The sequence below is a fragment of the Chrysochloris asiatica genome, unplaced genomic scaffold (assembly GCF_000296735.1).
Source record: "Chrysochloris asiatica unplaced genomic scaffold, ChrAsi1.0 scaffold00346, whole genome shotgun sequence".
Taxonomy (NCBI): Eukaryota; Metazoa; Chordata; class Mammalia; order Afrosoricida; family Chrysochloridae; genus Chrysochloris; species Chrysochloris asiatica.
Window position 1 is genome coordinate 917,720 of NW_006408864.1, and position 25,103 is coordinate 942,822.

The 25,103-nt window shown below is 41.6% G+C and overlaps 1 protein-coding gene across 1 annotated transcript in view; it reads right to left on the bottom strand.

Annotated features, from left to right (window-relative positions):
- TTC19 (tetratricopeptide repeat domain 19) overlaps positions 1-25,103 on the bottom strand; it is a 57,163-nt gene that overhangs the window by 31,608 nt on the left and 452 nt on the right. The window contains 6 exon segments of the mRNA XM_006875922.1: positions 4,073-4,167; positions 18,389-18,450; positions 18,792-18,848; positions 19,835-19,873; positions 22,428-22,538; positions 24,940-25,058. Coding sequence (XP_006875984.1) covers positions 4,073-4,167; positions 18,389-18,450; positions 18,792-18,848; positions 19,835-19,873; positions 22,428-22,538; positions 24,940-25,058 — 483 coding nt within the window.

Below are 25,103 nucleotides of genomic sequence, written 5' to 3' on the forward strand. Positions count from 1 at the left end.
AATGGGATTTTTCATTAATATTTTGAAGTCCCTTCTACAACTCAATGACAAAAAAAAATCAAATGATTCCATTTAAAAATGGGCTAAGGACATGAACAGAGTCTTCACGTCAAGTGAAGAGGACATTCAAGTGGCCAGCAAGTATGGAAAGATGCTCCTGATCATTAGTCACTGCTGTGTGCTGTCGGAAGGGTTCCAACTTACAGTGACCCTCTATAGGTTTCTGAAGGGCAGTTGGTGGGTTTGAATCATAAACCTTGTTGTTAGCAGTCCATTACTTACCCTACAACACCAGAGTGCAAATCAAAACTACAATGAAATACCATCTCACCTCTGCTAAAATGGCATTCATTTTTTAAAAAAGGATGTGGAGGGATTGGATTCTTAACCATTGTTGGTGGAAATGTAAAATGGTACAATTACTATAAAATAGAAAACAGTATGGAGATTCCTCAAAAAATCAGAAACAGAGCTAACTTTATGACTCAACAATTCCACTCCTAGAAGAGACATTAACAAACATATGCGCACCTATGTTCATTGCAGCACTGTTTGGAACAGCCAAAAACATGGAAATAACCTAAGTGCCCAACAACAGATGAATGGATAAACAAAATGGAAATGAGTTCCCAAAACATCTTGCAATGTGTAAAACCTGGAGGACACTATACTTAGTTAAATAAATCAATCATAAAAGGGCAGGTAATTTTATACTCTTAAGATAGCATGGGTATACACAGTTAAAAAAAATAACCTATTTGATAGCTAGACAGGCATTGACACCTTTTGTAACTATCCTCAAATTACTGCAAACTGCAAAGAATTTAACCATAGTCTTGTCAGGTCTTTTTTCAGATTCAAAAATTATTGGTCTCTCTTGTGTGCTATAGCAGTGCAGTGAAACACATCATATGGCTCGTTCACCTATAGCCTTTGTGGTGGTGGTTATATGTGATGGAGCCTGTTCTGACTCATAGCTACCCTACATACGATTTCTGAAGTTATAAGTTTTTTCAGGGCTAGCAGGTTCCAACTGTTGACCTTGTGGTTGTCAGCCCAACCTGTAATCCACTACACTATCAGGGCTCCTTACAATCTTTGTCATTCTCACCAAATGATGTGTTTGCCCTGCTCTGGGTCTGGGTAAGAGAAGGTGGGAGAAAATGCTAATAGGATTATGTGACTCAGCTGTGAGTGGTTAAGAGCATTGTGAAAGTAAAAACTTGGAGCTCTAACACATATAAAATGAGGCAGTTCAGAAGTAGGAATGGGAATCTCACTGAAAACAAGGAATAAATGGAGTGTGTCCTTTGGAGCCCTAGATTCCTGCACATTGAACCTCCTTGACCCAGGGACAGAGAGCTGTGACCCAGCAGGGACAGAGGAGTGAGGAGCAGTAGAAACCAGCACCAGATCATGAAACAGAGAGAGGCTCAGCCCAAGGACTTCAGGCAGAAGGCTTGCTTGCAGAATTGGATGCCTCCAAGTACTTAATTGTGGGAGCTAGGTTTGCTGACCCATGAACAAATGTTGAGTGCGTTTAGACTGAGACTTATGGTGCAGTGGTGTGACCTGTAAGCATTTCTCAGCAGCCCTCAACGAGCTCTGTACAGAGAGACAGGCCTGCCTATGGGCACGGCTGAGGAGAGGCTATCCTAACTGGAAGAACTGTGCCCTGAGCATTTTCTGACCCTACGTTATAATCTGTTAACTTCCCTAATAAACTCCATTAACCCTGAGTATGGTGTTTTGAGTTCTGTTTGGCAATTGCAACAAAGTATTGAACCCAGCTAAGTAGAGGATGCTGGGATGGATGGCTTGGTGTCATTCTTTTGCAGCCAGGTACTGTCCTAGGTAAGGAGCTCTGGTGGCATAGTGGTTACGAACCAGGCTGCGAACCGCAAGGTCAACAGTTTGAAACTACCAGCTGTTCCACAGGAGAAAGGTGGGGCTGTCTGCTCCCGTAAAGATTTACAGCCTCGGAAACCCTGTACAGGGTCGCTATGAGTTGGAACCGACTCCACGGCACATAACAACAACAACCAAGTGTTCTAGGTACTGAAGATTTAGCAGAGAAAAAAGCAGATGAAGTTTCTATTCATCTTTAATATGGAAGACAAATACTGAGAACTATAAAAATTATACTTTTAGTGGCAATATACACACAATCACACACAGCTACTTTCAAGTGTGATGAAGAAAATAAGAGTAAGGGGTTAGAGAAATGCTAGGGAAGGAGGAGGATTGTTTTTTAGTCAGAGGAGGCCTCTGAGGAAGTAATATTGAGGGAAGACATGAAGGAAATGAGAACAAGCCTTGTAGAGGGAACAGCAAATGAAAAAATTTTCATATGCAATAAAAGAAATAGACCAGTATGGTGACAGTGGAATGAGAAAGGGGGAGAATCAGAGTAGATTATGCAGATGAGGTGGATGGGGCCAGATCATGTAGGACCTTAGAGGTCCATAGAGGGATTCTGTGCTTAGATTCTAAGGGTGATGTAAAGCCACTGCATTCTTAAAACAACACCTTGCCTATTGAATAAAAAACAAAATGTACAAGGGAATGAAGGAAGGAAAACTTGTGAGGTTTTTATGGGAGTCCTAGAGCGATATGCCCTGGATCAAAGTGGTAAGGTAAGAGGATGTCAAAAGAGGTCTGAGATGGATCTCTTTTGATGGCTAAAATAATGTAACTAGCCAATGAATTTAACAGGGGAATGAGAAATAAGTCATGGGTGGCTCCAGTTGTTAGCTAAAGCAACTGGGTGAATGCTAAGACCAATTGGTAAAGAAAAAGTTCGTCGGGGACAGAAATCAAGAGGATCATTTTGGTCAAGCTAAGTGTGAGACAGCCACCAGACATTCAAGTCAAGATGCCAAGAAGACAATCATGCAGGCGATTCTGCAGTTTAGGTGCAAGTTTGAGGATGATGATTTAAATCTGATACATATATAGATGTATGGGACTACATGACAATTCCTATGTTGTGAGGGAACTTAGAAAAGAAAACAGGGTGAAGACAACCATAGAGCCCACCAACCTTTAGAGGTTGGGAAGATGAAGGGGAGTGACCAATACAGGCATCCCAGGAGCGAAGGTGAGAATCAAGTGTTTCATGTAGGAGATAGTGATCACCTGAGTCAAGATGCTGATACGTAGAGGAAAATCAGGATTGAGCACTGACCATTGGATTTGGTGACCCTGACAGAAGTGGCTTCAGTGGAGGTATAGAGAAGAAAACTAGTGCATTTTTAGAGAATTCAAACAATTAAGTAGAAACAACATTTTCAAGGAGTATTACTATAGGGCCAACAGACTGTTGTACCTCTAGCATCTTGCCAGCACTTAGCATGGAGTAGGTGTGTAACAAAGAATTACTATATGAATGTCAAGTCTGAAAACTCCCAATACTTCAAAGCAAATAAAAAAACCTTAATATTGAGATCTAGAGATCTTCCTGCACTTCCCATTCTAGTTCCTAGTACATATTTTTAGGTTTTTCTCTCCATAATAAGGATGAACTACATAAAGAATAAGTGTTCTTTCCTGGTGTATTATCTGGGACCAAAAAGTAACTTGTTACCATTTTGAATGGCTTCAGAACTAAGAGATAAAAGAAAATCCTTCCTTTCATGGTGCCCAGGTTTCCATTCTAGTTGCTGCTGTTGTTAAGGGCTGCCAAGTCAATTCCGACTCATAGCGACCCTGTATAGGGTTTCCAAAGAGCAACTGGTGGGTTTGAACTGTTGACCATGTGGTTCAAAGTCCAGTGCTGATCCTACAATGCCACATCAGGATCCCCGGTTTCCAGAGGTTATAGCAAATTAAAGTTTAACAGATACAATATTAATATGCCAGCAAAAGATTTAAAAAAATAAATAAATAAGGTCAAGTTATCTTTTTAAAGTATCTTATTCAAACTCTGCCAAGACCTTAAAACCAGCCATTATTTTCCAAGATGGGCAACCTTCCCTCAATTCAGACATCTTCCTTTTCCTGCAGTGGAGCAGTGAGGCCCTTTATGGAGAAAAGGTAATGTCTAAAAGAGTCAGGTGACTCTCTATCCTACCTGACATAATGTCTTCTGCCAGTTCCTTTTCTCTTTCCATTTTTTCTTCTAGAGTTGAAATGCAGAATTCATAGCCAGCAAGAGCAAATTCCTGTCTATAGAAGAAAGAACAGCAACTGACCACTCACTTTTTTATCAACTTCTTTTAAACTCATTTTTCAGCTTGGGTTTCAGTATTATCAATTAAAAAAAAAAGTGTTACAAAAGGAAGAGAGAATTTTTATTACATCTCTAAATGAAGTCCTGGTGTGGTGCTATAAAATAAGCACTAGACTGCCAGCTGCAGGGTCAGTGGTTCAAACCCTCCTCCGAAACCCTGTATGGAGCGGGTCACGATGACTTGGAATGAATGCCATTTCTCAACAGTTGTTAGTTTGTTTTCAAGTTATCCATTTAGTGTAACTTAAAATGTAAAAATGGTTTCCCACTAACAAACTCTCTCAAGTAGGTATCAGTTTGTCCTGTTTAATTTCATACCTGTTCAAAATAATGCTGTTAAATATGAAGGGAGACTAAGGTCACCCTGTACTCAGGATTCCTACTACTAATTTCAATTCAATTCCTGTAACTGATACTTACATATATGGGACTACATGACAACTCCTAGGTTGTGAGGGACCTTAGAAAAGAAAACAGAGTGAAGACAACCATAGAGCTGCCAAGCTCAATTTCTGGACACGTTTATACTTTTTCCAAGCTGTAAGACAGTTTCTGACGAAAGTTTATTTTACAAAATGGCACTCCTAGCTATGGGTCTAAATGATATTTAGCTCAATTCTGACCTTTGAAGAGTCCTAGTGGCATAGTGGGCTATGCATTAGGCTGCTAACCACAAGTTCAGTCACTGAATCCCAGCCACTCTGCAGCAGAAAGCTGTAGTTCCCATAAAGATTAACAGTCTCAGAAATCCTCTAGGACAGCTCTGCTCTGTCCTAAGGTCATTATTAAGTTAGAAGTGACCTGACAGCACTGGGTTTGGTTTGTTGGTTTGTTTTGTAGCCTGGGGCTCTTAGCTAACTGCAGAGGCCAACCAGGCAGACTGGCTCTGGAGAGAGCAAGCACCAATTGCTGGTTTCCATAAAGAGATGTACAGGAAAATTCCTTCTCCATCCAGGGGGTTAACTTTGTTTACTGTTCCAGTTTCTTACCAGAGCAGCACAACAAAGCTTATCTCCTTCCATCTAGTGCATTGCCAAGAGAGAACCCATTGTTCTACTCTGTTCTTATAAGGAGAATAGAAGACTTCCCTTCCTCCCCTAAGCCAAAGCTTGGCAGGAATGACCCTATCCACGGAGGACATGGAGCAGGAGTGTCGGGGACCAAAAGACTTACAGGCCTCATAAAACTTTAAGTCTGGGTCTAACCAGACAAAGTCTGCTTATCAACACAGCAGGGAAGGTAGCTTTCCCAAGGTTGCCTGATTCACAGTAAAGGATAGACTTGTAACTATGCAAAACAGCAGTGACTTGCAGAACCACCCTATATATACTCTGAGATTTAAAATAAACTTTGTCACTTGCCATCAGCTTGTGTCCCTTGCCTGTTCGTTAATCCTCGCCTCATATTCGGGAAACCCATGCAGTGGTCTTAGCAGGTCTCGGACCCCGATAAGTGGCGCCCAAAAGGTGGGACTCGAATACAAGAAATAACGCGACGGACCCTCCAAAACAGACCCGAAGAATAAGGACGCACAGACATTAAAAGAAGGGAGGGCAATCCGATCAGGTAAGTATGGGAAACAAACCGGGAAAAGCACGGTATGTAGATATGTTGAGAGAAATGCCACGTAGCAGAGGTGCAAAAGTAGATCATAGCCAGCTTTGTAAATTCACAGACTTTGTAAATACTGTCTGTCCTTGGTTCCCTGAGGACAGAGTGGTTGATGTTAAGTTTTGGAATCAGAAAGGTCATCAACTGCAAGAATATTATGCTAAGAATGGCCCGTCCCGGGTGCCTGCCTATACATTTAGTTTGTGGCGGCTTGTCTGAGATACTTTTGATTTTGGCAGCGATCATCTGGGAGGCAGTTCCACGGAACCAACCGCTCCACCTCCACCCATATACCCTGATTTACAATCTTTACCGACTTTGAGCGTGGAAAAAGAATTGGGGGACGAGAAACACGAGGATAAGAAAGAAAATGATAGTGGAGATGAAGCCTGGCCAGATTCTCTGGTCAGTGCTATTTTTCAGTCAGCATAAAGAAGGAACAAGAAGAGGAGAAGCCGCACCTTAAAATGGCACCGGCACCGAAGGACAAGGAAGTAAGAGAGGCAGTAGTAGATAAGGCAGAAGAAGAAGGGCCGCACCCTAACATGGCGCTGGAAAAAGAGGAAGCGCCCAGGTGCAAGTCTAATTCCTCATTAACTTCTGGTGAAACGCCTAAGGGAGATCTAAGATCTGTGCTGAAAGACGTTTTAAGTCAGTTAAAAGATTTAACTTTAGAGAAAAAGGCGTTGACTGAAACTATACAGCAAAAGGAGCAGTGGCACGCTGCCCTTGCTGACTTAGCCAAAGAAAGAGAGGCTAGGACTCAAAGAGAAACAATGACTCCCTTACGCTTGAACCCCTGTGCCACCGTTCAGTCTAATACCCCAGTGATTGCCCAAGATACTCCCTGATATAGGCAGCATTGCTTGATGGAGCAAGACAGGGGGATGAGTTGCGTGGTTTTCAAATGTATCCAATTGTGCGGACGCCCGCTGGTCAAGATGAGCACGGTAGAGATGTGGAGACTTGCACCCACAGCTCTTTACCCTTTAAAAGTTTAAAAGAGTTAAAAATGGCTTGTGCTCAATATGGGCCCTTTATACAGGCTTTGATAGAATTAGTCTGTGAAGAAGACTTGCCTCCTTTAGACTGGAAGAATATCACCCGTGACTGTCTTGCAGGAGGTGATTATTTGTTGTGGAAATCTGGGTATTATGAGGAAGTACGGCGAATAGCAAACCTTAACAACAATCAGTGGAATCGGGGAGCCACATTTGACACGTTAGTAGGGGAAGGGGAATATAATACCATAGAAAAGCAAATTATGTATCCTATGCCTGCCTATGCTCACATTAATCAGTGCGGACGAAAAGCTTGGAGATCCATCCCCAACACTGGTAAGCAAACTACTGAGTTATCAAAGGTGCATCAGGGTCCTGATGAGCCTTTTCAAGACTTTGTCTCCCGACTACTTCTTACATCTGGAAGGATCCTGGGTGATTCCCCTGACTCTCTGACCCTTGTAAAACAGTTGGCCTTTGAAAATGCCAACAGTGCTTGTCAGATGGTTATTCGTGCATTCAAGAATAAAGGCAGCTTAGATGATTACAATCGTCTTTGTGCCGATGTGGGACCCTCATAAAATCAGGGCCTGGCAATGGCCACCGCCCTTCAGGGGCTAACTCCTCCAGAAATGTTTGCTGCTCTTAAATGCCCAGGAAAGTGTTTTAATTGTGGAAAAATAGGCCATTTTGCTAAAGAATGTAAACAAAGAAAGAATGATAAGAACAATTATAAAAATACAGTTCCAACTCCTCATCCGTCAAAGAGAACAACCCATCTTTATTGCCCACATACGTTCTCACAGTAATTTGCCTGGCACCTTAGCCAAAGGCAATAAAGCTGCTGACGCACAGCTTTATATGGCACACTCCAATCTGCAGTGCGCTTAGGCCTTGCATCAACTACATCATCAGAACAGTCAATCCCTGCACAAGTTGTTTCATATCCCTCATGAAGCTGCACAGCAAATAGTTCGTGCTTGTCCTGAGTGCCCCATCCACCAATCTGTTCCATCTTTCGGAGTCAATCCTCGAGGTTTACACCCCAATGCTTTGTGGCAAATGGACGTCACACACGTTCCTAACTTTGGTCGGCTTAAGTATGTGCATGTTTCTGTAGACACCTTCTCCGGCCTCATTTGCTGCTCCCCCTTAACAGGAGAGGGGACCACCCAAGTGATAAAACATTGCTTACATGCCTTTGCCGCTATGGGCATACCTCAAAGCATTAAGACAGACAATGGTTCTGGCTATACTAGCGCCCGTTTTACGGTGTTTTGCAAGACCTTCTCTATCAAACATACTACTGGCATTCCTTACAATCCCCAGGGCCAAGGCATTGTTGAACACACACATGCCACTATAAAGTCTTATCTTGAAAAAAATATAGAAGGGGGAATCCTACCCCCACACACCTCAAAATTATATCAACCACGTCATTTTCATCCTTAACTACCTTTTAACTGATGCCTCCGGCCTCATGGCTGCGGATAGGCATGGCAACCGGGAGCCAAGCGCCCCTAAACCTATGGTAAAATGGAAAGATGCCCTAACAGGCACATGGAAGGGGCCCGACCCTGTTCTCATATGGGGACAAGGCTATGTTTGTGTCTTTCCACAGGATGAACCTGGTCCAAGACAAGATGGTGGAGGAAGCAGTTGCACTGGGTCAAACCTCTGCAACAAAGACATGGAAGACCAAGTGAAACAGATACAGATGGTGATTCTGGAACCCTGAGTATCAGAAGATAGGACAGAGAGATGGACTGGGTGCTGACTGAAAGAGGAAGCTGAACAGGAGCAGTAAGGGATGAAAACGGGTGGACTGTGGCTGGCACGGAGTAGCGCAGATCTTCAGCTTTTTCAAGTTGCTGTCGATATAGCAGCCTGCTAGTACAGGATGCAGCTGGAGAATGGCAGCCAGGGGGTGCTGTTCTCCCTTGTTCTCATGTCCTCCTGGTCATTAGGGGCATGGTCAGTCCCAGATTCACCAACCCAGCAACCACTTACGCCCTCTCCTGCCACAGCCTCTGCTCTGCCTGAGATCAAGTGCCAGATATAGCCCCCCTGCTTCTGGAGGCATGTGAACCATCCCTAAACTACACTACACAAGCAGTGAGCAAAGAACTAACTGCGTTCACACTTTCGGTCTCTACCACCTCCACCAGGAAATAGGTGGGGAGCACCTTAGAATACACCAATATGGTATCACCAACTAGCTATGACACCACAATGTCCCAGAGAAGACAATTTCAACTTATACAAAGACACAAGTCACCCAAATGCATTAACAGAAAATGTAACATCAGAAATGGTATCAGAACTACATGACAGGAATTTTAAAAGATTGCTAATTAGACAACTTCAATGGACTGAGAAAGACTAAGAAAATGACAGATGAAATCACGGAAAATACAGCTAAAACTATAGGAAAAAACAGGGAGCAAATTGACAACATAATTGAAAAAATGGGAACAATACAAAAACAGCAATCAGACAGTCAGAAAACTTCAGAAATACATAATACATTGAAAAAGCAAAGAAATACAACTGAATCAATGATAAGCCGAATTACTACGCTTGAATTCACTCAATAATCATCTGTTAGAACATGCAGAGTAACCTGGAGCAGCTACAGGAACAGAAGATACTTCCTAAAGGAAAGACCAGCAGGTAAAGAGGAAAAGAAAAAAAAAAAAACAACCGAGGAGACTGTCAAGCTATTACAAGAACAAGCAAGCTGTTCACCTGGAAACCATCAAGTCCCTTCAGGACAAACCCCCTTCCAAGACTGAAACTCAAAGAGAACACATGAGAAGGTATGTAAGCTCGCTGGTGACCACCTTGGTCTACTTGTGAGTGGAAGTGGAGGAAAGGCAATAATGAAGACATGGGCTGAGCTTGACCATGTTCTATAGACAGACACCTGTCGATCTTGAGAGAGAGAAGAGGAAGGGATGGTTGGTCCGAAGTCTGGGGAACCCATGTGCTCATGGACACTGACCTACCCACGAAGGACTAGAGCTGAGAGTAAATCATTCAGCTGATATGAAGATATAATATGAAATTTGGGTGTGCAAGAACACCCAAACTTGCAAATGATACCCATTTGACCTAGCTTGGATGACTTTATGATCAAAACTCCACTAGAGGAAGACAAAGAAATTTGATAAGGAAGCAAGTGGAAATTGCTACAATTTGATAAACCTGACTTTACCTTAAAGATGTAGTAGCACAAAATACCAACTGAAAGGAAGGAGTCTTCAAATCAAGGATTAAGCATATCCCCTCAGTACACAGGGCTGACAGGAACTGGCAACTCTGACATTGGCTACATAAAATGGCGGGGCTATAAAGACACAAAGTGGCTGGCTTACAAGTTTTCAGAGCGAATGGGGGAAGATAGACTCCCCACTGAACAGTTCCATCTTGTCTAGACGGGTCAGGTGAAAGGAGATGGGGATAGGATTCTGTTGATTCAGTTGTTAACATTATTGTTAAGTAGTCCATGCTCTTTTTTTCTTGATGATCCTGGGATTGTCTGTTCCTGCTTCTGAGATGGCTCTTTTTAAACCTAGCAGGATGGTGAAACGAACCAATCCCAGTGTTAGAATTCTGTACATCCTATTTGCATGGCCCCATCCAATTAGCTAATGGGAGTTAAGATTTTGAGTAGAAAAACACTATCAAGTAAATTCACAGCACCACAAGTTACTATGAGTACGAACTGACTTAACAACAGTAGTTTGTTGAGATTTTAGATGTGCAGATTTCGTGTTTCAGCACATCTATTTGAGTTTTCTAGTGCTATTTCTTCAAATACTCTTTCTGTCCCTTCCTGCTTTTGAGATTTCTATATTTTGTTTCATCTTGTGATCTTCTGCAAGTCCCTCAGGTAGGCTCTTTTCCTCATTATTGATAACTTCAATGATCTTTAGCAGTTTGAAACTACCAGCTGTTCCGCCGTGGGAGAAAGATGAGGCTTTCTGCTCCCATAAAGATTTGCAGCCTTGGAAACCCTGTGCGGGATCTCTATGAGTCTGAACCGACTCCATGGCACATAACAACAATTGTCATCATGGAGTCCCGGTGTGGCACTGTGGGCTGATGCGCTGGGCTGCAAAGTCAGTTTGAACTGCAAGGTCAGTGGTTCAAGCTTACCAGCTGCTCCTCATAAACCCTATACAGGGTCACTATGGGTTGGAACCAACTTGATGGCACTTAACAACAACAATTGTTACCATGACTAATTGTGATTGTCACAATTGTAAAGGTTGAAGATGTGTAACAAAAAGGGGGAGCAGTTAATCTCACATTCCAGGAACAGAGGACCCTAGGACCAGCAAGCGGGAAGCGCATGAGGAGAACATGGACTCCTAACCAGAGATGCAGCGACACCAGAGTTGGAGACAGACAATGGCATGGAGAGAGAGCATCTGAGGACTGTGGACTCATGGATAAAGAAAGGTTGTGTGCCAACAGGGAGGGGGCTGGTTTACAAAATGTGCCCTTGGTTGTTTAAGTGATTATATATTCCTGCGTGTTTTTGTGTACATCAAAAAAGGGGATTGTAATCATTGCAATGAAACAAGATACGATTGTCATGCAGACTATCACTCAATTCACAGTAAAAGCTTAAAAAAAAAAAAAAATCCACAGTACAACAAACTGCAAAAATAAATAAACAAAATAATCATCTGTTAGAGCAGAGGCTGGGAACAGCCGGCCCACTGACCATGTAAGGACCACAAAACAATTTGGTTTGGCTCTGCCAGGGCAACCATAGTTCCAGCCATCACATTGCTGTTTTTGTTAAGTTTCGTCAAGACAATTCTGACTCATGGCAACCCCATACAGAGTTTCTGAGCAACAGCTGGAGGGTTTAAAGTACTCATCTTGTGGTTTGCAGCCCGAGTCCAGCCATCACATTGTTGTTAAGTGCCTTTGAGTTGGTTCAGGTTCATAGTGACCCTATATAGGGTTTCCAAGGAGCGACTGCTGATTTGAACTGCCGACCTTGTGGTTCAAATTGACCTTGCAGTCCAGTGTGTCATAGGGGGGGAGTGAGTTAGTTAATTAAATGTTTGTCAAAATATAACAAAAAATTTTTTAATTGCAAATACCTTCTTTTTTTCAAATTATGAACTGAGTATAGTTTACATGGGAGAACACCGGCTTTACACCACCATATCATTGCAGTGATTACACAATTTCCTCTTTGCATCATCATTCAACAGTATTAGCTTCCATTCCCTGTGTTTTTTTTGTGTGTGTGGGAGTGGGGAGATGTACACAAAAGCACTAAGGTATATATAATCATTTAAACAACCAAAGGGCACATTCTATAAGCCTTCTTCTGGCCGCCAGCACTCATTCCCTCTCTTTCCATGAGTCTAGAGTCCTCAGCTACTCTCTCTCTCCATGTCCTCTTCTCTGCCTTCATCTCTGGTGTCGCTGCTTCTCTGGATAGGGTCCCATATTCCGCTTGTGCTCTTCTCCTTTGATGGTCCTAGGGTCCTGTTTCTGGACTGTAAGATTAACTACTCCTCATTTTGTTACAAAACTTCTACCTTTACAGTTGTGACAGTCGCAATTAGTCATGACAACAATTACTCACTACTGAATCATAAGAATCTTATCCCCATCTTTTCTCACCACACCTAGACAAGATGAAAACTATTCAGTGGGGACTCTACCTTCCCCTGCACACTCTTAAACAAAACTGCCTTTTGAAAAGTTGTAAGCCAGTCACTTTGTGCCTTTATTGCCCCCTCATTTTAAGTAGCCAATGTCTAAGTTGCCCGTCCCTATCTACCCTGTATACAGAGGGGATAGTATTGATACTTGACATGAAGATCCCTTCCCTCTCTGTTGGTATATTGAGCTACTACATCCATGCATATAGGTGAAATTCATCAAATTGTAGCAATTTACGCTCATTTCCTTTATAAAAAATTGTTGGTTTTTTTTTAAAAATCTTCCTCTAGTCAAGTTCTGACTATCAAGCCATCAAGGCTAGGTCAAATGGGTACTATCTGCAAGTTTGGGTGTTCTTGTGCCTCTCCCCTCACTTCATACCAGCTGGATGCTTCACTCTCAGCTCTAGCCCTTTGCGGCTTTGTCCTTGTCCATGAGCTCGGGAGTCACCAGGTCTCACCACACTTTGGACCAACCAGCCCTTCCTCTTTTCTCCCTCATCTCCAGGTCAATGGGAGTCTATGGAACATGACTGAACTCAGCCCATCTCTTCATTGCTGCCTTTCCCCCTCTTCCACTCACAAGCAGACAACTGTGGTCTCTAGCAAGCTTAAGTGCCTGCTCATGTGTTCCCTGTGAGTTTCAGTCTTGAAAGGGGGTTGTCCTGAAGGGACTTGATCGCTTGCCCTGATGGCTTCCTGACAAATAACTTGCTTATTCTTATAGTAGCCAATCATACTGCCATTCTTGTTTTGGGTTTGGGTTTTTCCTGCAAATCTTTGAAGATGTATCTTCTGTTGCTCTAGTTGTTCCAGGCTGGTCTGAGCAAGCTAATTTTTAAGTTGGAAATTCTGTATGGCCCGGAAATGATATTACAAACTTTGGCAGAAAAAAACCTTCTCCACCCCCCCCTGTGCTAGAGGAACACTCCTGGTATGGCGCTGTAGGATCAGCACTGGACTGCAAACCACAAGGTCAGCCATGTAACTCTACCAGCTGCTGCTCCTTGAAAACTCTATACAGGATTGCTATGATTTGGAACAGATTTGATGGCACTAACAACAAAAAGAGGAACAATCAGAAAAAAGAACGAAAAAAAAAGATGAAGAAGAACGCCTACGATTTATGTGGAACACTATCAAGAGAAATAACATATGCGTGATAGGAATTCCAGAACAGAAACAGAGACCCATAGAGAACATTACTTAGATATGTTCAAAGAAAACTTCCCTACATCATGAAAGATAACCATTAAAGAAGCTGAAAGAGCTCCAAACAGAATAGACCCCAAAAGAAAAACATCAAGACATATGATCAAATTTTTCAATCCAAAGGCAATGAAAAAATCCTGAGAGCAGATAAGGAAAAATGAAGTTACCTGCAAAGCAAAAGTAGTAAGACCAGGCTCTTATTTCTCAGAAGAAACCATGCAGACAAGAAGACAATGGAATGATATATATAAAACTCTGAAAGGAAAAAACTGACAACCAAGAACCATATAGCCAGCAAAACTGTCCATTATGGATGATGAGATTAGGTCATTTTCAGACAAACAGAAATGAAAAGAACTTATAAAAATCAGACCACCCTTACAAGAAATATTAAAGGAGTTCTGTGAACAGAGAAAAAACAGCAGCAGACAACCACCTGAGGTTAACATACATGACATTATCACTTAGACTCAACCCAGGTATAGAAATATGCAAAGTAAAACAGACCTGTAAGACTGAAAAGAGAGAACAAGAGATACAGTTGTAACAATAACAACAACAGAAAGTAAAAGGAAGGAATAATATAGTTACAGAACTTCCAAACGAATAGGAAATCATTTCAAGAAAAATTTAAATAAAAATAAACCTAACTGTAACCCTGGAATCCTGTTGTGCCATTGTGGGTTAATGCACTGGACTGCAAAGTCACTTTGAACTATAAAGTTGGTGGTTCAAGCCCACCAGCTGCTCCTCGGAAATCCTACACAGAGATGCTATGGGTCAGAATAGACTCCATGGCAATTAACAACTGTAACCTTAAAAACTAGACTAAATCTTACTCCTAGTCCTACTCCAACTCTACCCCTAACACTAACCCTAATCCTAACCATAAACCTAACATTAAATAAAATTCTATACCTAGCCATAGTGCCAACCCTAAGCCTCGCTCCTTATTCCTACCCACCAGACGCCCCGCCAAAAAATGGACTCATCGAATAATTTTTTAATCATTTATCCTACTTAACCAAAAGTCTTCCTTCCACTACTAGGCCACTCCTTCCTAAAACATAGCTACCTCACAATCCACATGTTTAAAAACACTGCTCATACACAAAAAAAGGAGGGGTGAAGCTACAGATGTTGATACTAATTGGACAAAACCAATCACCCATGGGATTAGTTTCCTTGGTTTGGGGGCTTTGGGACTGTGTTTTTGTGAGACAATCCAGTTGTTGAGTGGCATAATATGTGTTCTAGTTGTATTGCTTCCATTTACTTAATCTCCTTAACCCCACCTTTCTAATTTTTGTTTTAAAATAGCTGTTGATCATTTGATTTTACACTGTTTTATTCTGTGGTGGGGTTTTTTTTTGTTGTTGTTGTTTTTTAAGCACTACCTTTCATGGTGACAATTTTATTCTAGAATTCATATGATCTACTTCCCAATATGGTGATTACTGCCTGAGGTTTTTTTGTTTTTTTTCTTTTCTCCCTGCTGTCCAGTTATACATCATCTACAATTACACTTGCGACAACCGTGATTAATCCTATTTTAACAATTCTCACAAATGAATCATAAAATCCTATCACCATGGCATGGAGAGACAAAGCAGCTGAGGAGTCTAGACTCCAGGAAAGAGAAAGGCTGAATGAGGAGGCAAGCTTGCAAAATGTGCCTTTGGTTGTTTAAACGACTGTATATTCCTGCATGTTGTTGTTGTTTTAAGTTTTTATTGTGAATTGAGTGACAGTTTACCTGGGAGAACATCAATTTTACATTAATTGTTTCACTGAAATGATTACAATTCCCTTTGTGCATCATCATTCAACAGTATTTTTTCAGATTTTTTTTTTTTGTGTGTGTGTGTGGGGGGGTGATGCACACCAAAACACTCAGGAATATATAATCATTTAAACAGCCAAAGGGCACATTCTACAAGCCTGCCTCCTGGCCACCAGCACTCAGTCTTTCTCTTTCCATGAGTCTAGAGTCCTCATCTCAGGTGTTGCTGCTTCTCTGGATAGGGTCCCACATTCTGCTCATGCTTTTCTCTCTTGATGGTCCTAGGATCCTTTGTTTCTGGAATGTAAGCTTACCTACTCCCCACTTCATATTACAAAACTTCTACCTTTACAATTTTGACAGTTTGCAATTAGTCATGATAACAATTACTCACTATTGAACCCTAAGAATCTTAACCCCATCTCCTTTCACCAGACCCATCTAGACAAGATGAAAACTATTCAGTGGGGACTCTACCTTCCCCCGCACACTCTTGAACTAAACTCCCTCTTGAAAACTTGCAAGCCAGTCACTTCATGCCTTTATAGCCCCCTATTTTAGGTAGCCAATGTCTAAGTTGCCCGTCCCTATTCCTGAATGTTGGTTTTGTACATCATAAGAGAAAAGGGAAGGAATAGAAGCAAATACTGTTGGCTGGTGGTGCACGAGGGGGATTGTAATCATTGCAATGAAGCAAAGTGTGACTGGTTGAGTGCAAAACCTACTTGCTGTAATGTAAGCTATCACTTAATTCATAATAAAGGCATTCAAAAAATTTTTTATCACCATCATCCTCTACCTCCTTTCACCAGCTCTACCTGGAAAAGAGGGAAACTATTCAGTGGGGAGTCTACCTTACCCACCTCATTCTGAAACTAAGCACACTCATGAAAACTTGTAAGCTACTCACTTTGTGCTTTATTGACCCCATTTTTGATAGGCAATGTCTAAGTTGCTTGTTTCTATCAATCCAGTGCACTAAGGAAACCAGCTTGATCCTTGATATGAAGAATCCTTCCACTTTGGTTGGAATGTTGAGCAATTGCATCTATCAGCACAGGTCCAGTTCATCAAATTGTAGCAATTTACACTTGCTCTCAATATTGAGCTTTTATCTTTATCTGGTCAAGTTCTGGTCAGGCTAGGTCAATGGATACTATCTGCAAGTTTGGGAGTTCTTGCACACCTCTTCCCACTTCAGATCAGCTAGCCACTTCACTCTCAGCTCCAGGTCCCAGTGGCTAGGTCAGTGTTCATGGGCTCGGGAGTTCACATATCTCCCTAAACTTCTAGTGTCTGAGGTTTTAAAAGTTTATAAGAAGTCATCTAAGATACAACTATTGGTCTTTATTCATCTGGAACAAAAAAGAAAGAAAGAAACCCAAGAATCAGAGAAGGAACTGGACTACACATCTAAATGTCCACAAGAGCCTCAACCTTCACCATTTGAAGACAAGAACTAGGCATTGCCTGCTAATATTACTGAATATTCTGATCAGAAATACAATAGATGGATCTTGATAAAAAGGAAGAAAGATGTGGAACAGAACTTCATACTCTTAAAGAATCCACATTTACTGGACCAAATGAGTCTGGAGGAATCATTTGCGACTATGGCCCTGAGTGACTCTTCAAACCTTGAACTGAAACTACCTCCTAAATAACAGCTTAGCCTAGAGTAAAATCTGTAACCACGAAAGGCTGTGTTAAAACAACAAAAAACTATGTAAGACCAAAGGGTCAACAGCTATTTTAAAACAGAGATAAGAAAGGGGCAGGGAGATTAAGTAAACAGAAGCTAAACTACTAGAACAAAAATAAGAATGTGGACCCAATGTGAAGAATGTAACCAAGTCACTGATCATTTTGTCTACAAACTGTGGAATGGGAGCAACTTCTGCTTTGTGTATTTTCACCAAATACTGCTCACTGAACTTCCACTGAGACACTCCCATAACGTCAGCCATTTAACTTTCTGCCTAACTTCTCAGTTTGCTGATCAACAAAATGATTGATACGGTTTCATATCCCTAGCAGCTGTTACATTACCCACTCCTCTTCTAGGAAAAGCTAAAGTCTCTCTAACAGCCCAGTTCAAGCAGGAACAGAAAACTCGATTCGCTTGTTACAATGCAGCCAGAAGTGTGAGAGCTGTGTGCCTCACTCAGGAGACTAATGGAAATCAAGCCAAATCAAGCCCACTGCCTTCAAGTCAATTCAGATGTATAGTGAGCCCATGGAACAAAGTGTAACTGCTTCTTCGTAGGGTTTCAGAGGCTATAACCTTCATGGTTGTTGTTGTTATGTGCCGTTGAGTCGGTTCCGACTCATAGCGACCCTGCACAGGGTTTCCGAGGCTGTAAATCTTTACGGGAGCAGAAAGCCCCATCTTTCTCCCTCGGAACAGCTGGTAGTTTCGAACTGCTGACCTTGCAGCTCGCAGCCTAATTCGTAACCACTACACTACCAGAGCTCCTTTATAGTAGCAGACTGCCTATCTTTCTCCCACGAAGTGGCTGGTGGGTTCAAACCATCAACTTTTCGGCAAGCAGCCTAATGCTTAACTACTGTGTCACCAGTGCTCCTTCTAATGGCAAAATCAGAAAAGGAAAAGGCTGACAATTTTTAAAATGAGGAATGGTACACTCTGAGTGTAAACAAGATGAGGCTTTCTGCTCCCATAAAGATTTACAGCCTTGGAAACCCTGTACAGGGTCACTATGAGTTGGCACTGACCCCATGGCACATAACAACAACAACAACTGAAGATTATACAACACCCAGGGTCAAAGTTTTTCTGCCCACAGCACTACCTTCCTGGGTGCTGCCACACCTAGATTTTGACAACACTTACCTATTCTGAGCAGCATAGATACTGGCCAGCTTTAAGGAGATTTCAATTATTGCATTGTCTTCCTGTTGGAAGAAAGAAAAATGAAGGAAAATTATGGCAAGCAAAATTTCCTCAAGGAACATTTCACATCAACTTCTAGACTAACTATGACCTCAAATCCACATAGTCTTTATTCATTTAATTAACCAACTTTTGTAACCAACTCAGTTCACCATGATTTTGCAATAATGAAAGAGTGGCAGTTTTATACAGGTCCGAGGAAAAAAATTCACTTTTCTTTTTGAGTCAGAGCATACATTTTGATTACAGTTTGTTTTGTATCTTGATTACAGGGAGGGTGTTTCAGGAATTCATATTTTGAAACCTGCTGCTATTAGGTATAAACCCCAGACAATATCCTTACCTGCTTCATGCCTCCTCCAAGCAGGTAACTCATTGTAGCTTTAAAAAGTTTTTCTGCCTAAAAGCATAAGAAAAAGATTTTTGTTTAAGCTGAACCCAACATCTTTATGACTCTGGATTCTAAGTACCAGTCAGACCCATCATTCCTTGTTAAAACATACACACACAATCACTCACACTCTTGAGATACAAAAATAGATGAATACACCAGGACCCCACATCCTCTGTGTACTTTATTCTGTGATAAGTAGAAACCACCTTAAGGGATTAACTTCTCACCAAAACCCACTGTGACAGAGAATGCAAACTGTCCCCAAATATTCACTCTCCTTTCTGTCCTTTTATTTACAAAATCCCCTCAGTTTTTAGCTGGTCAGCCTTCCTTACAGTAAGGTGTGTTGTTAAGTGCCGCAGAGTCAATTACGACTCACAATGACTCAGTAAAGGGCTTCTGAGGAGCAGTTGGTAGGTTTGAACTGCTGACCTTGTGTTTCGCAGGCCAGTGCTGATCCTACAGTGCCACACAAGAAGTGAAAAAATATTGGGCTATAGATGCAGAAAGAAGAAATGCAAACGATTTAAAAATCCTATTTTAAAAGAAAGTGGCTTGTCCTCCATTCTCTTTCTCCTTTCCTATAGGCAACTGACTCACCCATGCAGATGAGAACACACCTTAGAGAAAGAATTTGGGCTTCTAGGCCACTTCATGGAACAGAGGTGCCTACCTGAATTCAGTCTTCAGTCCACCTCTAAACTGATGAATCAAAGAGATATATACCACTGTCTTCTTTAATTTATGGTATTTTGGGGTCTCCTTTATAGGTTAGCCTGTACTCTTACTAATATAGTTCTCTTAAGGCTTGATCTTAAGTGCTGTCTAGTCGGTTCCGACTCATAGCGAATCTATGTAAGATTTCCAAGGAGCAGCAGATGGGTTTGAACTGCCGACCTTGCGGTTCATAGTCCAGGGCTGATCCTGCCAGGATTCCTCCCTTAAGGCTAGGCTTTCAAGAATTCAAGATATCACAAAGTAACTTAACTTACATTTTCAAGTTCACCACGTATAAATGCTAAATTGGCCATCTGAAAAGCAAATTAGAAATTATTATTCAGATTACAGTACTATGTCCCTACACATTTCAAAGCCTTTGTGCTAAGGATTCTCTTTTGCTTTCATCCTGTAAAAGCAAAAATGGTTAAGACATAAAAGCATGTCAGAAATTAATCTGCTAGAATAGCAATAGTGAGACATGTAAATACTTGGATATACTTTGTGATAAACTAAATCTAGATGCACTTATTATTGAAGAAACAAATGTTAATGATACATGGGGATTTCAAAAAGTTCGTGGGAAAATGGAATTTAGATTAAAAAACATATATGTAAACTTCATTACTTAACACATACTCCGTCAAGGTCAAGACAATTTTCTAAGTTGTGCTACAAGCCATTTAGTCCCTCCATAAAGAAATGAGAATCTTGGGAATTAAAGATGTAAATGCATCCTTCTGTACATTATTTTTCTAAATTTGTTATTGTGAATTGAGTGTAAAACAATATCATTGTTTCACATTCAAGAAATCAGTTTCATCTCAAAGAATGCAATTCCCTCCATGCAACAAGTTGTCCTGCTTCCTCCCTGTGGTTACCCATGTGCAAATATCCTCTTTCAAACTCTTATATATTTATGGGATAAATATTTATATATCCCACTCTTGCTCCCATACTCATTCAGCCTGCATCTTTCTCCACAGAGAACACTATTTACCTCATTCCACTTCTGCCCTTGCATACCTATCTTCATCATTCTGCCAACCTCTCTCTTCTTGTATATTGCCTTCACCCTCACCCGAGTTAACATGTGTTTACCCTCTAGCCTGTGAATTATTCCCTTTCTTCCCACCTTTGGTAACCATCAAAGAATGTTTCTTTTAGTATGAAAACCTTTTCTTGAATTTTTACAGTAGTAGTCTCATACAATATGTCCTTTTGTGACTGACTTATTTCACTCAGCATAATGTCCTCCAGGTTCATCCATGTTATGAGGTGTTTCACAGATTCATCATTATTCTTCAGTGCTGCATAGTATTTCGTTGTATGTACCAAAATTTGTTTATCCACTCTGCCACTGATGGGCAGTTAGGCTGTTTCCATCTTTTTGCATTGTGAATAGTGCTGTGATGAACAGCTACGTGCCTTTTGTATATTATTAACTGAAGAAAAATGGGTGCCCTTTAAAGATTTTAAAAGATAAGTTAACAAAAAGAAGTCAGGACTATAGGGTGGATATCTAATGATTTTCCATGGAAACTCTTGCAAAATTGTCGTTGTTTGAGGGGAGGAATAAAGAACATTGTCATGGTAAAGGACTCTCTGGTGGAGCTTTCCTAGGTGTTTTTCTGCTAAAGCTCTGACTTTCCCAAAACACTCTTATATTAAATTTGTTGTTGTTAAGCACCGTGGAGTCGGTTTTGACTCATAGCAACACTGTATAGGGTTTCTGAGGCTTTTAAATCTTTTTCAGGAGCAGAAATCTTTGTCTTTCTCCTGAGGAGCAGCTGGTAGGCTTAAATCATCAAATCTGTAATTCACAGTCCAGTGCTTATCCTATAGAGCCACCACACTCCCCATTCTTTGGCCTTCCAGAAAGTCAACAAGGGAAAGGCCTTGAGCATCCAAAGTGCAACTGCTATGATCTTCGTTCTTGACTGATCTGCTTTTGCTTCAGCTGGGATGACTTCTACCTCTTGGTAGCCATTGCTTTGATAGTGCTTTGTCTTCTGGATTCTAATGGTAAAGTTATGTTTTATATCCTGTTACAATTCTTGCAAGAAATGTTTTAGGAACTTGATCCTAGTTGTTAATTAGCTCTACTCTTGTCTGCAGCTGAGCTGGGCACCCATTTAACTGAAAGTCTGCTCAACTTTTAATCTTTCAGTCAAAATTGTGGAAGCTAAATCAATTGATAAATCTACTGAGATGACTATGGTGTTAGCTATTGTTTCTGCTGTTAATTATTGGTCCTCTGCAATTAGAGCACAAACAAGATTAGCTGCTTCCTTTCACATTGATGTGGATGGTCTGCCACTGCTTCCTTCATTTTCAACATCATCTTGTCCCGTATTAAAAACAAGTTATCCATTTGTAAACTGCTGCTTTCTTTGGGAGTATTGTTCCCATAAACTTTTCCTAAAGCATCAATGCTTTCACCATTCTTCTACCCCAAGGTTCACCATAAATTTGACATTACTTTTGCTTCAGTTTTTGCAGAATTCATGTTGCTGATATTTTTTTAAACTGATATCTGATCCTTCTTATTGCCTCAAACTAGAACCTGTTCAGACATGCTATCACAAGTTAGTACAAGTCTACTGTGGTGTGACTTTTTTTTTTTTTTTTAAATAAACACATAGTTTTTTTCATAATATGCATTTCCTATGAACTTTTTGAAGACCCCCTCGTATTTGTTTCTTTTTAGTCTCAGGTTGAGACTTGAAAGTGACACCCACAGATAATAAAACTTAAAATCAAATTAAGTTTTAGTTACAAAATTATCTTGAGGACATCCTGAAAGTCCCTCTATTATATCCAATCCACCCTTCCTCATCAGTGGCTCAGACTGGTTAGAAGAGTTACCAAATCATAAGTGTAGGTGATGGCCTTGTTGTTACCGCTCTGATAGGCAAGACGAAGAGCGTCATGCAAAATTAGCTCAGCTTCTTCTGGCTCATCTTTCATGATGCTCAACTGAAAAGAGAGGACAAAGAAAACAACAGAACATGAAATACAGAGAAAGTGGATGTACATGATACTAGACAGAAATTTTATGGTTGTATTATCCCAATAAATATAAAGGAAGCTATTCATTCATCAATCAAATATTTACTGAATTGATCTATGTCTACAAGAGTGACAGGAAGATGACACAAAAGTTTTGTTCAACAGATGGATGTGGAAGGAATGTGAACAATTTCCAAATTCTATTTATAAGCAAATTTACTTGCCCTCCATCTCCTCATTCTCACTTCCTGTAAGCTGGAGGTGAGCCTGCAGGATTGTTGTTGTTGTTGTTAAGTGCCGTCGAGTCGGTTCTGACCCATAGCGACCCTGTACAGGGTTTCTGAGGGTGTAAATCCTTACGGGAGTAGAAAGCCTCATCTTTCTCCCGCGGACCGGCTGGTAGTTTCGAACCACTGACCTTAAGGTTCGCAGCCCGATTCGTAACCACTACGCTACCAGAGCTCCTTAGAGCCTGCAGGATAAGTAAGCATAATTATAACTAATGAAAAAACAACAAAAAAGTGTGATAAGGAGTTTATTCTATGTAGGAAAGTAAGGGAAGACGTCCAAGGAAGTAAGTGCAGCTAAACTGAAGTACAAAGGTTAAGAATGAGTTCTTACCAATTCAACCAAATAAGGAATTAGGACCCTACCAAAGGGGTAGGGAATGAGTGAAGACCCTACAGGCGGAGGAGATTAGTTTTGCAGGAAGAAGAAGACAGGAGGTGATATGGAAAGAGGATGGGTAGGTGGGGGAGGTAGGCTCATTTAGATCGTGCAGGTCTGATAGGTCAGGACAAGAAGTTTGAGTTTTACCATAAATGCAGTGGGAAGTCATTGAAAGTTTTTATGCAAAGGTTGATATGATCTGATTTACATTTTTTCTTAAAAACCACTCTTCTATGGAGAAGCAAGTGTAGGAGTCAAGCAGACAAGGACTGTTGATGTGGCAGTGATGGTTCACATTAGGGGTAGCAGAGAAAAGGTATACTATATTTTGGAGGTGGTGGCAAGATGTTGCTGGGCTGTAAGTGGTGGGTGGTGGAAAGGCACCACAGGTTTCATGGGGTTTCTCTAGTTGAGAAACAGGGTAGTGTTGCTGTTAAGTGCCATCAAGTCAGTTGCAACTCATAATGACACTGTATGGGGTTTCCGAGGAGCAGCTGGTGGGTTTGAACTGCCGAATTTGTGGTTGGCCATCTACAGCTGATCCTACATTGCCACACCAGAAACAGGAAAGTTGTCGAGTAGGGTTTCCAGAGAACAGCTGATCAGTTTGAACCACTGACCTTGAGGTCCAAACCGACTAGTCCAGTGTTTTATATAACAGTGCCACGCCAGGACTCCAGAAACAGGATTGTTGTTTTTGTTAAGTGCCACTGAGTCGATTCTGACCCATAGCGACCCTGTATAGAGTTTCCAAGGCGCAACTGGTGAGCTTGAACCGCTGATCTTGTGATTCAAACGACTTTGCAGTCTGGCACATTAACCCACAGCGCCACACCAGGACTCCAGAAACAGGGCTGTTGTTGTTGTTATGTGCCGTGGAGTCAGTTCCGAGGTTACGGGAGAAGAAAACCTCATCTTTCTCCCGCGGAAGAGCTGGTAGTTTCGAACTGCTGGCCTTGCCTCTCACAGCCCAGTTCGTAACCACTACGATACCAGAGCTCCTTAGAAACAGGGTAGACAGTAGTAAAGGGTACATGGTGAAGAAATGGGATTGAGAGGCATGTACGATCAAGAGTTTAGTTTTAGGCAGGTTAAGTCTGACAGATACCTCAGCCTCAATGCGGGCTGAGATGCCATTTAAGTAGCACACTGCGATCTGGAAATAAAAATCCACACGTTTTGGGCCCAACGGAAGAAATGATAACCTGGCAAGGAGGGAAGAAAATAGAAAAGGACGTGGAGAAAAGGAAAAGTTTAGAAAGAGAACCAAAAGACACAAACAACAACACTAAATCGTGTTTTCAGAACTAAGTTGTGCAGAATTCTTTATGCCAGTTCTTTCAGTGTGGTTCGTTCTGGTGTGACGTTGTAGGATAAGCACTGGATAACCGCAAGGAGTCAGAACCAACTCGAACACAATTAACTAATAAAAACCACCACCACCACCAAACAGCGCCGATATTGTGGCTAGATGAGTTATGATGATAATGCACCTGAGACTGCAGCGCTTATGCAGGCGTTCGAGAATGACTTAGCTGGATGGACGCCAACTCCTCTCTCCCCTATTGGGACCCAGCTAATTCTGAACAAAGTTCACTCTCAGAGTCTCCAGCTACTTGTGAGAAATTGGAGGGAATCTTGCGCATCCACAAGGTTGAGCTCGGAGAGGCGACCACGCCGGGCCTGGAAGCCGTCTCACCTTGGCTCGTTTCAGCAGCTGGATGATCTCGGCCTCGGCCGCGTCCCCAGCGGAGGCCTCGCCCGCTCCCTCCGGCACCTCCTCGTCTGCCGTAGCGGGCCTCGAGAACCAGGCGAGCGCTGCAGAAAGGGGCTGAGGTCACCGTGCCCAGCCCGTGCCCGGCC